Here is a 16,677-nt window from a genome sequence, read left to right as displayed (position 1 = left end):
TAGTGGTAACGCAGAAACCGATCATCTCATGGGCTGCGTTCAAGCGGCAATTGACGACGTACTTGCACAGATCCCCTCCGCTGAAATCGTAGTCTTGGGTGATTTCAACGGGCACAATGCCGAATGACTTGGATCACGTACCACAGACTACGCAGGGCGATCTGTGCATAATTTTACATTGGCGTACGATCTGTCCCAATTGGTTGAGTCGCCAACGCGGCTCCCGGATGTGGATAGCCGCATGCCGTTCTTATTAGATCTTCTGCTGACTACACATCCCGATGGTTACCAGGTCATTGTCGACGCCCCACTCGGAACGTCCGACCATTGCCTGGTCAGGAGCGTAGTGCCTATACGACGCCCACGTCGCAGACCACCAGCGACCCGCCGCGTTTGGCACTACAAGTAAGCAGATTGGGATAGGATGCGTTCCTTTTTTGCATCCTACCCTTGGAGCAGGGTTTGTTTTCCTTCGGATGATCCTCGTGCCTGCGCCGTTGCAGTAGCCGATGTGATACTACAGGGCATGGATATTTTTAAACCAAGCTCTGTAGTACCGATCGGTGGCAGATCACAGCCCTGGTTCGATGCGTCAGTTAAAGCAGCATCTGACTGCAAAAAACAGGTGTATCGAACTTGGGTTGCGGCGCTGGGCACAAAGGATCCGAACTGCATAGTTCTTAAGAGGAAATACAACAGTGCTTCCAGATTTTTTAAGCGGCAAATCGCCCGTGCAAAGTCAAAACACGTCGTCAAAATCGGCGAGCAGCTTTCCAGTTACCCGACCGGAACACGCAAGTCCTGGTCGTTGTCGAAAGCTGCTCTTGGTAACTTCAGCCAGCCGTCCATGCCGCCGTTGCACATGAGGAATGACACCCTGGCCCATACGGCAAAGAGAAAGCCGATCTCCTGTGCGCTCTTTTCGCCTCCAACTCGACTCTTGACGACAACGGAAAAACACAGCCGACCATCCCGCGGTGTCAGAGCTCTATGCCTGAAGTACAGTTCAGACAGAAAACCATGCCATGCACGTCTCTCTCGGGAAATCGTCGACCAGTGCCGGGAGAAACTTGTGTCTTCTATCGAGTCCTCTCTTGAGAAGGTTGCGGAATGGGGTAAATTGAACCTTGTCCAATTTAACCCCCAGAAGACTCAAGTTTGCGCGTTTACCACTAAAAAAAACTCATTTGTCGCATCACCGCTCTTCGACAACACTTCCCTAAAAGCCTCGCCTAGTATCGGAATACTGGGTCTCGAAATCTCGAGCGATTGCCAATTCAGGGCAAAGCCAAATTGGCTTCAAAGAAACTGGGCGTCATTAATAGAGCACGGCAATACTTCAAGCCGGCCCACATACTAGCGCTGTACAAAGCGCAGGTCCGGCCACACATGGAGTATTGCTGTCATCTCTGGTCTGGCGCACCCCAGTATCAGCTCCATCCATTTGACCGCGTGCAACGCAGAGCAGCTCGAATTGTCGGGGACCCAGTACTCTGTGAACGGCTGGATCACTTGGCCTTGCGTAGAGACGTCGCTTCATTGTGTGTCTTCTACCGCATTTATCACGGGGAGTGTTCCGAAGAGCTGTTTTACCTAATTCCTGCCGCCGAATTCCACCTTCGCACGGCACGCCACAAGTTAGGATATCATCCTCATCATCTGGATGTGTGGCGGTCCTCCACAGTGCAGTTTACAAGGAGCTTTCTTCCACGTACTACAAAGCTGTGGAATGAACTTCCTTGTGCGGTGTTTCCGGGACGATACGACATGGGTACCTTCAAAAAAAGCGCGTACACCTTCCTTAAAGGCCGGCAACGCTCCTGTGATTCCTCTGGTGTTGCAAGAGAGCGGCGGTGATCACTTAACAACAGGTGACCCGTACGCTCGTTTGTTCTCCTATTCCATAAAAAAAAAAAAAAGATCTCTTGGGTTCGGTTCGAGTGCTCTTTCCAACTGAGCCAACCGTTCGAGTACGCACGGGTCGCAAACAAATTGTTTAGATTTAAAAGAGCGACATCTCAAATCAATTGCCTGATATGCAATTATTTGGGTTGAGCTAGTTATCAACTGTAAAGTAGATCCTGTAGATGGAGCTACAACCTGAAAGTTAAATAAGATATACCAAAATTTACGACCCATGCGTACTCGAACGATTATCTCAATTGGTAAGAGCGCTCGGACGGAACTCGAGAGTTCGCGGATTCGAGTCCCGCATCGTTCATAAATTTTGATTACAAATTTAATTTGTAAAATTTTTCCAGTTCGGATAATCGAATCGAAAAATACACGTAGCGGGGTGTTTCAAGTAAACCTTTGAAAGCTGAGCCAGCGGGCGTGATGACTCCGCTCGCATGGTTGAGAGCCGTCCTGGTGAAGGAGCCAGTGGCTGGCATGGACTGAGCGAACGAGGACACCAGGTTGCAGGCGCCTATCGCCAACATCTCCTGGCTGCTATCCACCACGTTGCTGCCCGCTAGGAAACATAACATATTGCTTATGTTAACGTCTTTAATTTTAATATAATCTATACATATAAATAAAATTGGAGTGTCTGTTTGTAATATTGAAATAACCATTTTATAGACTACATATTTATATAATACGGTACATACAACAAAATAGCATGTTTTGCAATTTTTGTCTGTCTGTCTGTCTTTTTGTTCCGTTTAATCTTTGAAATGGCTGGACTGATTTTGACGGGACTTCTATTGGCAGGTAGCTGATGTAATAAAGAGTAACTTAGGCTACGTTTATTTTAGAAAAATAAAGTAATGTTGCAATGTCCAAGAAACGGTCTACCTCTAAAAATAATTTATATGGCAAAACAACATTTGCAGGGTCAGCTAGTCTATAAATATTAATAAAATTGGAGTGTCTGTTTGTAATATTGAAGTAACCATTGTTACTACGTGTATATGAATATATGGTATATAATACATCAAAATAGCATGTTTAATAATTTTTGTCTGTCTGTCTGTCTGTTTGTTCCGGTTAATCTCTGAAATGGCTAGACCGATTTTGTCGGGACTTTTAGTGGCAGTTAGCTGAAGTAATAAGGAGTAACTTAGGCTACGTTTATTTTAGAAATTTTATTTTTATTTTAGAAAAATAAAGTAATCTTGAAATATCCAAGAAACGGTATAACTCTAAAAATAATTTATATGGCAAAACAACGTTTGCCGGGTCAGCTAGTTTAATTTTTTAGTTTTTCATATACTTTTGAGAACATTGAGTGAGGCACGTAGGGTAAGAGGTTGGCAAACCCTGACCGAGATGGATAAATAAATAAATCTCAATCTAATTTCCACAGTTTATCAAGCAACTGAATTTAATAAAAACACTTCATAAAGGATTAGAACGCGTGTGTAATAGAAATAGTAAATATGTATTTACATTAGATTTTGCGTAAAAAGTAATGTAATAACACAGTTACAATTACACGCGTTTACTCCTTTAAAAAGTGTTTTATTAACATGTGTAATAGTGGCGTTAATATAAGGAAATACTGTAAGTAATTTAATTCTTACCAAAAGCCTTAGCAATAGCAATGCTTTCCAATATAGCAACGAGAGGCATGGCTAGACCCTCGGCTCCAAACACTCCCAGCATCTGGCCAAAACTCAGTGTCTGATTGTTGACCACAGTTGTGAAGGGCGGAGGGCCGAAGCGAGGCAACCCGCCCTTTATAGTACCTAAAACATGCACTTGTAATAATAAACTCGACGGCTACTGTTGTGCGTCAAAATAGCCTTGGGTTTGAGTCTGAAGTCGGCCACTATAGCGAGTAAGGGCCGTCCCCAATATACTATCTACAGATAGAGATAATTAATATATTTTACTGTCAGTAATTAGCTGTCAATAATCTGAAGCTGTCCCAATATACCCGATAAGTCATTCTTATCGACTTATTGGATTATTATTACCTTGGACGCGTGGATTGATTTTCCAAGCAAACTTCTATCGCTGGTACGTAGATAGACAGCGTGTACGGATAAGGTGAGTTACCGTCGATAAGTTTATTGGGACAGAAAAGTCAACGATAGTTACGATTTTTATCTCAAGCAAGAGATAGAATATCGGGAACGGCCGTAAGTCAACTTCACAAACAACCTTTGGATTTTTTCGCAGGTGTGTAAAAGTTTCCTTGACAAACGTAATATGAGTTCAGAAATCGAAAACAAATTAGCAAGAGCAAATGCCCTCATTACGTCACTGACGTTCCCTTAAAATTGTTTAGAAAAACTGCGAAGAATTTTCCCGAACGAACGTTTCGCCGGGTCAAAAACTTTCATGTGCAGTGTGACACTGTGTTATTTTATTTTATTTAATTTATCATTAAAAAGTGATCACTGTGAACTGAGTACTTCGTTAACTTAATACATATAAATATTCAGACTTATGTCATTGTGTATTATGCTATCAAATCATGAGAGTTCATGTTTCTTTATTTACACAACACAATAATCTAGTCACACTACTTAGTCGTATATCAAACCACTTTTGGCGAGAAACGATGCTGTTGGTTAATTTTGATCGCGTCATAGAAGCCACGCCCATGTCCACCGCAAAAATTTGTTCAGCTGATGTTAATTGATACGCCCTGCCCATTACAATGCAGTACCGCTTAGGATTTTTGAAAAATCAAAATATTCTGAGCGGCACTACAATTGCGCTGATCACCTGGAGACATCGGATGTTAAGTCTCATTTGCCCAGTAATTTCACTAGCTACGGCTCTCTTCAGACCGAAACACAGTAATGTTTACACATTATTGCTTCACGGCAGAAATAGGCGCCGTTGCGGTACCCATAATCTAGCCGGCATCCTGTGCAAAGGAGCCTCCCACTGGTTGACGTGGACTTCACAGTAATTGATTGTATTGTCCTCTTTAAATTTCGTTGCTTAAACCTTCTGTTCTGTTATTTATAACCCTTACAATTATAATAATTCATCAGGAAGTGACAAAAACGTCACTTTCACAAAACCCATTCATATACGGATTGCCCACTAAAATAATAACTAGGCCCATGAAAAATGAAAATCAAAACAAAACATCCTAACCACTTAAAAATGTGGCAATCTTGCACAATGCGGTTTTAAAGAAATTTCTTAAGCGCACAACCAAACTGACGAATAAAATTCTTTCGCGGTCTTCCCAGGACGTACCTACGGACCTACCTCAAAGACCGACAACACAACAATAGAATAGATATATACTTATTCACCATGGGAAGTGACAATAGCATAACATTGAAACACTTGGCAAACGTCATGAAGTTACTTCAGTTCGTAATTATTACATGGGGAGAAGAACTGATATGAAACTCTCAGCACATCTTACAAGACATATATAAGGCAGAACCAATCTAATATATTATACAATTCTCGTGTCATGGTGTTAAACTTTGAACTCCTCCGAAACGGCTTGAAATTTTGAGTGCATATTGGGTAGGTCTGAGAATCGGACATCTATTTTTCGTCCCCCTAAATGTTAAGGGTGGTCCACACGAATTTTTTTTTTTAATTTTTTTGACTTTTTTTTAAATTTTGTTTGATTATGAGTCAGTATTTAAAAATACATACAACTTCAAATTTTCACCCATCTACGATCAACAGTTACTTTTGTATCGCGATTTTAATATCGGCAATACAACGTTTGCTGGGTCAGCTAGTCTGTATATAAAATTATACATATAGAAATATATTAATCCACCTTTGTCAAAGAAGCTTTAATATATTTCTTAAATTTGTGCACAGTAAGTCCTAACTCCTAGTACAGTAAGTCCCTATATGTCTGGTATTTTATTATAAAATTAAATACTTAAAACCTATGAAGGAGCCCTTAACCCTTGCTTAGCTACATGGCATGTACAGTTTATTATTTCTTTCTGAATTTAATTAAATCAATAATAATTTTTCTAACATACATTATATTCAATGTTATATATTATGTGCACTACACCTGCCAACACAGTTCTTTGATAAAAAAAAGTGTGTGTATACATGCAAGCAAGAAGTTATACTTCTTTGGCCTAACGAAGCAAAAATCATTAAAATGATTTATTCCTCGTGCTATTCTACGTTTTTAGAACGAACTTTGTAATGATGAATACGGCTGTATAGGCTTGAATCCTTTGGCTGTCCTAATAATGGACGAAGAAACCAAAAAAAAAAAAAAACAAATGACGCAAATGGCAGAAAATTTTAGGAACCAACTTCAACCTGTTACTTTTTTCATACATTGATGAGCGCGCATCTCAAAATTTCACTCTATTAATTTTATCATAACGGGCCTAAATAAGTATAACTTCTAAAATGGCTGCTGTAAAGCTAAGTTTCTGCAACATTTTAACACAGCGAGGATGAGCCAGCTTATGAATGGGATTCACTTCAACTTACCAGTTAATTTAAATGGAGTAAGCCCGTACCTATATAGTACGTACGCGAGAGCCAAGCTGACGAATACGACGAGCGCGTTGCGGGCGCGAATTACGTACAGCCACGTGTTCGATACCGTGACGCGCCATCTATTGTCTGTGGGAGACGTCTTTATATGTGACCGCTGAAAACATACCAAAATGTAGATTTTAACCGAGCTTTAAACGAGCGATTCTTGTATAATCAGAATCTCGGAAACGATTTTCATGAAATTTAGTAAACAGGGGATTTCGGGGGCTATAAATCGATCAAGCTAGGTTTCAATTTTAAAAAAATGTAGTTTTATCCGTGTTTTAATGATAAACAGCTACAATAACATTAGAATACAAAGGTAAATTTCACCACTATATACAAGACTATTATAGGAAAACAGAAGACCCCGGTTCGAATCCAGATGTCCTATTAGTTTTTTTTTTGTTCAAGTTTTGTACATTGTTAAAAATCCGAGCAAGGCTTGTCGTCCGGATATTATATGTTTAAATAAAACACTTTATAAAGAATTAAAACGCGTGTAGTTGTAACTGTGTCTTTACATTAGATTTTGCGTAAAAGATACAATTACACGCGTTTTAATCATTTAAAAAGTGTTTTATTTAAATGTGTAACACTATATTTCTTGTTATATAAGTTGATTTAATATTCATGGTCCACATTTTCACATGGTGGTTTTGTCAACTACTACAATATATTTTGGTCGAGTAGGTATAGAAAGATAAAAAGCCTGTATACAATTTTTCTGTACGCGTATAACCTAGCAGTTGTAAACGTTATAACAATACTCCCGTGATGCAGCCAAACTTTTTGCTTATTAGTACTTGTATTGGACTGTGGTATAGAAAAATATATTTATTGATAAGCATTAAAAATAATAAAAACATTACCCACATTAAAAAACTTTCCGCCAAAATAACATTTATAGCTTTTAAACAATTGTATCAGTTTTCTATTGTATTACTTAAGTACATTTTAATTTTCAAACGTGTGAGGTTTGGCGCCTCTGGTACGTATACTAAGGAAGTTTAAGAGCACTTATAAAGGTTATTACTATTCCGTGAAATTATAATAATTATTTGATGTACCTTCATAATCAATAATACAATTATAGATGCAAATCCCAGCAGAGTATCCCATGGCTGCACTGTTTTGATATTGGTGATGAAGTTTATGACCGCGCTGATGAACGTATCCCCGGATGCGCCTGGAAACAATACAAATATAATACATTACACGGACTAGTAAAAAAAGAAGGACTCCGGTCCGTGATATTAGCAAGTGAAGCACCATTATGCTGTGTGTGTGCGGTTACGGGGTATATCAGATACACAATTTTTTCTCCCTTAAATAATCATATATCCACAAATACTTTTATGTTATTGTTTTTACACTTTATCACAACGCAGGACGGCATTTTTAAAATATTTTATTGCGACGCAAACTGATCTGTCACAGACGATGGCAAATCTCAAAATGGCGGCCGATCGGATTGTATTAGTGTAAGTGTATGGTCACGTCTCTAGAAATGAGAACTCGATGGAGAGACTGGTAGTTCAGGGCCAGGTGGAAGGCAAGAGAGCACGCGGTCGATCGCCAACCCGCTGGATAGACGCCATCACAAAGGCTACTGAGTCCACCATAGTCCAGTGTACTCGCAACGCCTCTAACCGTCAGAAATGGAAGCACATCGCCAGGAGATCTACCCTCAGAAAGGATGTTGACCCACCGAACACTCCACCATGTACCTCGTCAGCGCAACCACGACCACTCTGACAAGAGTGTCCGACTAAGAAGAAGAAGAAGTGTATGTGTGGGGCTATGTATTTACATGTTTACCGGCTTGTTTTGGTGCCTCTCTGTTATGTAAGGTGACACGGAGTCCTTCTTATTTTACTCGTCCGTGGATCATTAGTGTTTATTTTCTGAGCATGTCTGTTGTTTTAAATTTGAAGTACAGAATTGTTGGATTTTACAAGAATGCTGAGCGGCAGTGCATTGTAATGGGCAGAGCGTATCAATTGCCATCAGCTGAACGTCCAGCTTGTCTCGTCCCGTACTGTCATAAAAAACTCCGCCTCCCATACACCATTCTAATACCAGTAAATAATTTAGAAGACTTTTGAAGGCTTTATAGAGCAAGCAAAAGATTAATACCGCGCTTTAAAACACTATATTACTTCATAAAAAAAACTATATGTGTTTATAATTACCCGCAATTCTGAACAAAGACTTCAACTGTGCAGCCGATATTTGCAAAGCGGCCGCCGTAGTGAAACCGCTTATAACCGGCTTCGATATAAAGTCTAATAAGAAGCCTGGGAACAACAAACACTTTGTCAACTCTCTATTTGGCTGTGATTGCTATCTTTTATTGACAGAAATCCGAGGGCATTCACTCAATAGCAATTAATGTTGAGTGATTTGATAAGATGGCAAATATTGATCAGTTACAATTTTTTTATAATATTGATAGCTAGATTCAAAACCATTTGTTATTTTAAAGTGATTACCCTCACTTCTGGGGTTAATTAATACACAACTTAAATTTGTAACCAAAATTTATGAACGATGCGGGACTCGAACTGAGTCAACCGTACGAGTGGCGCATGAATTGTAAATCTTCTTTGTGGCTCCATCTACAGGATATACTTTACATGAACAAGACTATTAAGATTTACGTACCAGGGACACATGAACTAATGTTATATTGGTTGTGTAAGTAACATAATTCGAATGTGTAAATTTGAGCAGGCGTCTGTCACTCTGCGCTATAGTGACGAAAACATACCTACGGGAGATAGAGTTAAAGTTTCCTTTTGGAGAAACCTTTAAAGTAACCAAATTTTAGATAAATAAAACATGCGTAAATATTATCAAGTTACCTAAGTAGTCAAATTAAGTTCTACTTTAACTCAATGAGATCATTCAAAGACCTTAAAGCTAGAAGACCATAACTAAAAAGTTATGTTCCTTACAAACAAAATATAACGTATATTCGAAAAATGATTCCTGCCTCTAACTAAGTGCCATATAAAAAGCACCTTATTAACTTGAGGCTAAAGTAGATATTTCTTCAAAATGTTTCAGTGAGTGAGACTTCTGTACTAGTAGTCTATTTTTAGTTTAAGTATAAAAATCGGGAGGACTATACTCTCTATCTCCTTGATCAACGACTTTCAAAATCAAAGCACGCGCCGGTATAAATGAACATATATATTAAAATATTTACAGCATACATGGTCACGGGATGCTGAAGTTGACAGAAGAATTCCAAAGTCAGAAGTTGGCTTTGAATTAGCAGCATATCACCAGGGAGTTACTAAAATATGAAATATAAATCAACAATAACTACACGTTTTCTTATTATAAGTATTAGTATAGGTTTTACCAGCGGGAGGCTCCTTTGCACAGGATGTCGGCTAGATTTTTATGTTGTGAAGCAGAAATGTGTAAGCATTATTTTGTTTCAGTTGGAAGGGCGCCATAGCTATTGACATTACTGGGGAAAGCTTAATATCTTATGTCTCAAGGTCACGAACCAATAATCCAGAGCGGCACTGCATTATAATGTGCAGGGTGTTTCAATTAACATCAGCTGAATGTCCTGCTCGTCTCGTCCCTTATTATCATAAGAATTGATTAAATAAAATTTGTGGGTTATACCTAACTGTAACACGCCAAGGCACAATATAACAAATCCAGTCAGCATCGACGCTAGGTAAGCAAAGTCGGGTGATTTGGCGACATATTTAGCTAGCAGTGCAGCCAAGATGGCGGTGGGACCTACTGTCACGTCTTTACAGCTGCTGAATATCGCGTACACTAGCCCGGGAAAGATACTGGAATACAGCCCGACCTGAAATCAAGAAAAAATATCAAATCAAGTCATCTCCGATCGGCTTGGTTCTTCGGCGTTGCGTAAAAAAATGCAGAGAGATGCGGGTTCTCTCTGCATTTTGCTCTTAATTCCACCACCAGCTAACATCAAAATGCTTAATTCCATCCGCATCACATTGAAGTCAGGCATTCTATAACCGCGCCTTTTGCGAGACTTTTCTCGCACAGCCACTTTGTGGAATAATTTACCGGCTAGTCTTCCCAAACCGATACGACTTAGGGACTTTCAAGATGAGAGCATACTCCCAACTTAAAAACCAGCAACGCACATCTTGACCCCTAACCACCTTCTATCACGTGAGGCTCTTGCCGGTTTCCCCCTTTCATATAAAAAAAATAGTAAGGACAAATTCAAATATTTTTATTCAAAATGGGATGTGACATCACTTATTGAAAGTCAAAAACTACCACCCATTCCAAAATGAATGCCTCAGACCTGAGAAGAACGGGCGCAACAAACTCAAAGGGCTTTTTTGTTCATCGAAAAAATATGTTTACAAAGTAATATTGTACTTAGAATTAAACTTATTATTTAATAGCCTGAGGGCGGTCACTCGATTCCCAATCTATGGTATCATTAAGAAAGTCATTTATGTTATAGTAATCTCTACCACACAAACGTTTTTTAACAATTCTTTTGAATAACGTAACACTCACCCTTGACAGTATTTTTTTATGGATAAGAAAGACAAACGAACGATAGGATCACATAATGACTATGTGATCCATACCATTACACTCCCATACTATTTTAACGCTAGAGGAATCAGACGAGCGTTGCCGACGTTTGTGTTGATGCGGATTTCTTGAAGGTACTCATGTCATGTTTAAATATGATCGCCCAAATAAAAAATGGACACGTTCTGTCATTTTTAACAGGCTTCTTTGCACAGATTTCCAGCGCCTTTTTTGTCGTGATGTGCAAGCATTATTGGGTTTTGGTTTGAAGGGCACCGTAGCTAGTGAAATTTGTAGCCTAATGAGTACCTGTATTGTAACGGGCAGGGCGGAACTCTTTAGCATCAGGCGTTTGTCATGAAGAAAATACGAAACATAAGGTATGAATCGGATAGACCTGGAGCCCAAACCAAGAAAGACGATGGCTGGTCCATGCGTCTACTGAACGGGAGCTGCTTGTTGTGCCAGCTCGATTACTAATTGTGACAGAAATCACCACCATCATGTAGCATCCTTACACAAACATTGAATTTAAGTTCTAAAGGTTGATGCACCAATATACGATAATTTATATTTATACAGTTTATTCTTTATTACTTTTTATGAAATATTTGATACTAGCTGACCCGGCAAACGTTGTTTTGCCATATAAATTGTATTGATCTTTTGCTTGCTAGTTGATAAGAGATGGCGCTAGTTGTATTCATTAGTAACAATCACACTTCTTTTATATTTTGTATAATTCATACTATAGTTTTATAAATTATAGCCTATATGTTAATCTGGTGTGTAAGCTATATTATTGTAAAGTTTCATCAAAATCTATTAAGTAGATTTTGCGTTAAAGAAGTTCAAACATACATCCAGACATACAAACTTTCACATTTATAATATTAGTAGGATGTAAAACGCATTTAACTTTAAACACGATTCATATATTGGATGCAGCATCTTACAATAATTACAACAACTAATTTGTTTTGTATATTACAGCCATTGTAAAATATTCTATTGATTGAGAGAGTGGCAGTTGAGTTTCTTGTATGTTCTTCTCACGACCTCTACTTATTCCGAACATAAATGGTACATTCAGTTTATTTAAAATTAATATTAATAGTGACGATTCAGAAGCGCTTAGTTTAAGTCTAACTGAATAAAGTTTACCAGTGGGAGGCTCCTTTGCAGAGGATGCCGGCTATATTATGGGTACCACAACGGTGCCTATTTCTGCCGTGAAGCAGTAATGTGTAAACATTACTGTGTTTCGGTCTGCAGGGCGCCGTAGCTAGTGAAATTACTGGGCAAATGCGACTTAACATTTTATGTCTCATGTTGACGAGCGCAATTGTAGTGCTGCTCAGAATTTTCTGGTTTTTCAAGAATTCTGAGCGGAACTACATTGTAATGGGTAGCGCGTATCAATTACCAACAGCTGAACATCCTGCTCGTCTCGTCCCTTATATTTAAAAAAAAATATTGACTTTGATGCTGTTCTTACTGTTCTGTTGAGATTGCAATGTGGACTTATCCTGTCATAGTTAAGTAAGTAATACAGGAACACAAGTAAGTATACAATAACTGCTTCTTGACAACAAGACGTACCTATTATGGAACTGGTTAAGGTTATCACTTACGATAGATACGGTTCATATCTCACACAAAAATTAAGAGAAGTAATCAGTTACTTTCATTCAATACATAGTTTATTTAGGTAAACAAAAAATCTGTATCATATAAAAGTGTAGATAACCTATTATTAATTTGACCCGAGAACAATAATTGATACTATTCTAAAATTAAAGTATTTTACTAAGTGCTCGTCGCATGTAATCAATCACTACATCACTACATAGTATAAATAAAAATAGTTTTAAAAAAACTTTAGAAAAACTTTAAAAAAACTTTAAAAAAACTTTAAAAAAACTTTAAAAAATCTAAAAAATACGCTTTGGTTAAAAAGATGATTGAAACTTAAAACGAACATCAATGCCTTATCGACGAATGATGAAAAAAATATATGAATTGACAAAATCTTATTTTGCAAATTGAAAAATGGAATAATTTTATGAAATTAATTTATTGTCATCGGCCCTCGATAAATGTACGAAGTTTGAACGAAATCAGACCGTTTAAAATGGGTCATACATACAGGTGAAGCTAGTAAAAAGCGTGTAATAAAACAAAGTTGCTTCTCGCTGTCTGTCCCTATGTATGCTTAAATATTTAACACTACGCAATGGATTTTGATGCGATTTTTTAAACAGATAGAGTGATTCATGAGGATGGCTCATATGACTTCAGACTGTGCAGATAAATCGAACGTTCCTAGTGCCTCCATACGCCTCCGATATCGACGTCGATCGGGCAGTTCTCCGCAGAAGCTCGCGCAAGATACATGTTCACAATGGAAGATTATAATGCACTTGCTATATTAGGCCCGGTTATGTGTTTAAAGAAAAAGGAAAAGGAAGCAATTTTCTCATACCAACTTGTTTCTGAGTTGAAATTCGCTCCGCAAGATTGGCATAACTATTCAAGGATGAATGAAGAGGCATATTTTAATCTGCTGGCTTTAGTTTTTCCACTAACAAAGAAACAAGACACTGTGATGAGAGAAGCTATAAGTCCTCATGAAAGATTAACTGCTTATTTTATTGAGCTCTTTTTTATATGTAGTTCAAAGATTTTTAATCTTCTTAACCACTGTCGATTAGCCTGTCATAGGCGGCATTTTTTTTGTTGCGGTCGTGGTAATCCTTACATGTAGTCTTCCAAAGGCAAGTTTCGTTTCTGTAGCTTTCTATAAAATCTTGAAGTAGTTCGCGATGTCCAACTCTTTCGTCTTCCGACATGTTTCTGTGAAAGCGATGTGCACGTGCGCACACTAGCAAGGTCTGTGAAGTACTGCCAAACTGAGCGATCGAGCGATCGCCTTCCACACGCAACGATAAAACTGTGCAAATGTAATCGACAACGATTTATCTGATAGAAATTGCAACTGCCACCGACGAACGATTATCGTTAAAACTGCGCAAACTGCTGGTCTGCACAGATTTATCGCTACGATAAATCGTTACGTATGTATGAGGCTTAATATGATGTCGTAAATGAACACATTTTTATGCGCTTACATTGCAAACGCTAGCAGAACCCTATGAGATAGATCAAAATAGTGTTCTATCTACAAAAAGTCCGCGATGTTTATCTCTTAGGGATACCCACAGTAATCATTTTTTATCTATTACTTTTTACGAGAAATAATGGCTTATAAACGAAGTTATTTTAAATACAATGTCCATTTAATATAGATCAATATAGCCCTTTACAGCATACAATTTTAATGAATATTTTCGAAGATATTACAGATTTAAAATGCATGTTGAGATATAAATAACGGGAGATCATGTCATATCCTATTTTGAATAAAAATATTTGCATTTGAACATACTGTTGGCGGTAAGGCTTAATCTGCATTATAAGCCTCATATCTAATATCCATATATGTGTCTATATATTTGAGGACAGTTTTAAGTGTGCTTTTGTATGGAATTGTGAAATAATTCAATAATTATTTACCTGGGCCGGTAAACCAGCAATCATGGCGTACGCGATCCCCTGAGGTATCGACGTCAAGCCGACTGTAATACCTGAAATTATTTGATACCCTCATTATGTCTATCTTCTATATATAGTATATATGATGAAAATGGTCTTTGTTTGAGGCTTTTCACGCCTAAACCACTGATTGTATCGAAACGAAATTCCCATCATTCGATGCGAAATTTATCCTAGATGTTTTATGGCTACCTATTTTTCGAATTCCTACGTTCCTTCATTTATATATATATATATTTATAAACATTTTAAAATTCGCCCCGAGAGGCGGGCGGGAACGGCTAGTGACAGTATAAATTCGTAATATGATTGAATATAATTATGATGATGCCTATAATATATATTTATACATTTGTGGATTTAGATTTATTACAATGGGGAGCAACTGTCTACTTCAAATATCACTGGGCTGCTGAAAACCAGTGGTATGTTGGTATCTCAAGCACTACCACAACTAAGTACTACTAGCTGTAGTATTTTTACTTACTTCTCTTTCTCTATATGACCTAAAACAGGATGTTTCCAAAATTGGCTAATTTGATTAGACGCATGAATATAGGAAATATGTAACACCATTATTTTTTTTGTGAAGGTATGTAGGTACATTATATATTAAAATGAAAGACAGACGCCATTTAATTTCGTTGGAAATGCTTTACAGAAACTGTGTCTATTAATTTACTATTTACGCGGTATTAATGCCATGTGTACGCGGTTATGTTCCGGTTAAAACAAGCCTTAGAGTTTAATATAGTATTCTGTAGCCAACAATCATTATAGATATTGTTAATCCATCGAGTTAATCATGTTTATAATTGTCATCGCGTCATACATCTCATACATACCAGTGCCACAGATATAACAACACGACACACATGCAGTATACCATTACAAAAACATATACTAATATATTTATTATTATTATTATCTATATATATATAAATGAATTGCTGTTCGTTAGTCTCGCTAAAACTCGAGATCGGCTGGACCGATTTGGCTAATTTTGGTCTTGAATTAATTGTGTAAGTCCAGGGATGGTTTAAAAGGTGAATAAATATGAAAGTGTTCGGAATGAAATAAAACCAACAATTTTGTTTTTCCTTTGATGTGTCCCCCGTTATTCAGAAATCAAATTTGAAAGAATAGTTTAAAATGAATAACTAATTCGAATCTTTGTATCTGTCTAAATTTCTCAGGAGTTAAAAAACAAACTTAATTTTAGCTACCTATAGTTGGTAGATTAACTTCAGTTGTTAATTATGATGGCAATACAACGTTTGCTGGGTCATCTAGTATTTGATAATTTTTCTCAGTCTTTAGCTGGTTTGTCTGTAGTAAATGCAGTGGTCCAAAGTCCAAACCAAGTAAATGCAGCGTGTGCTGTGTTAAATTATGTGTTGGGTGGAATGTCGTGTTCTTCAATTTGCAAGAACTTTCTTATAATTCGGCATGTATTTAAGATGGCGGTTTTTTGTAAGTTGACATAAACGGTTTTCTTTAATTCTAGTGTGAGACTATGTAACAGATAGTTTGGGATAACACCTGTGGTGGAAAGGACTATTGGAATTACGTAAACTTTACTTTGATTCCAGATTCTACTTATTATTATTATTATTATTACAGATAATATGATCGAATAGAATCGCTTCCCTTAAATAACGACGAAAGCGATTGCTGGTCCGGTCACGGGCGCTTTTCTGCTGGAACTTTTGTTAATTAAAACTCTAAAAGTTTAACTTTTTAAATTATTTCACTTATTTAAATAAGTGTATAATACTATTCATTAAAAAAAAATATAGTGTCTACGGATTGAGGACTATCTATGTACTCTTAAGTCTTTTGATGTTTTATTTGTTATTATTTATTTACTCTTTTTTGATATTACAGGGGCAAATCAGACTAAACGACTATGTCTCATGTTGCCGAGCGCAATTGTAGTGCTGCTCAGTATTTTTGGGTTTTCCATGAATCCTGAGCGGCACTGCATTGTAAAGGACAGGGCGTATCAATTAGGTGAACGTCCTGATCAACGCGTCCCTTATTGTTATTAAAAAA

The 16,677-nt window shown here is 37.6% G+C and overlaps 1 protein-coding gene across 2 annotated transcripts in view; it reads right to left on the bottom strand.

The window, feature by feature from the left end:
* Positions 1-16,677, bottom strand: part of LOC126979146 (sodium-independent sulfate anion transporter-like) — a 36,704-nt gene that overhangs the window by 4,083 nt on the left and 15,944 nt on the right. For both annotated transcript variants that reach the window (XM_050828379.1, XM_050828380.1), the window contains exons 3-9: positions 14,584-14,654; positions 10,096-10,288; positions 8,643-8,747; positions 7,518-7,636; positions 6,400-6,562; positions 3,528-3,692; positions 2,312-2,473 (exon numbers count right to left, since the gene is read on the bottom strand). In XM_050828379.1, the coding sequence (XP_050684336.1) occupies positions 2,312-2,473; positions 3,528-3,692; positions 6,400-6,562; positions 7,518-7,636; positions 8,643-8,747; positions 10,096-10,288; positions 14,584-14,654 (978 nt within the window). The remainder of the gene's footprint in view (positions 1-2,311; positions 2,474-3,527; positions 3,693-6,399; positions 6,563-7,517; positions 7,637-8,642; positions 8,748-10,095; positions 10,289-14,583; positions 14,655-16,677) is intronic.

Source organism: Leptidea sinapis, chromosome Z (assembly GCF_905404315.1).
Source record: "Leptidea sinapis chromosome Z, ilLepSina1.1, whole genome shotgun sequence".
In the NCBI taxonomy this organism is placed as follows: Eukaryota; Metazoa; Arthropoda; class Insecta; order Lepidoptera; family Pieridae; genus Leptidea; species Leptidea sinapis.
The sequence above is the reverse complement of the archived record's forward strand: the minus strand, read 5'-3'. Positions and strand labels throughout refer to the sequence as shown.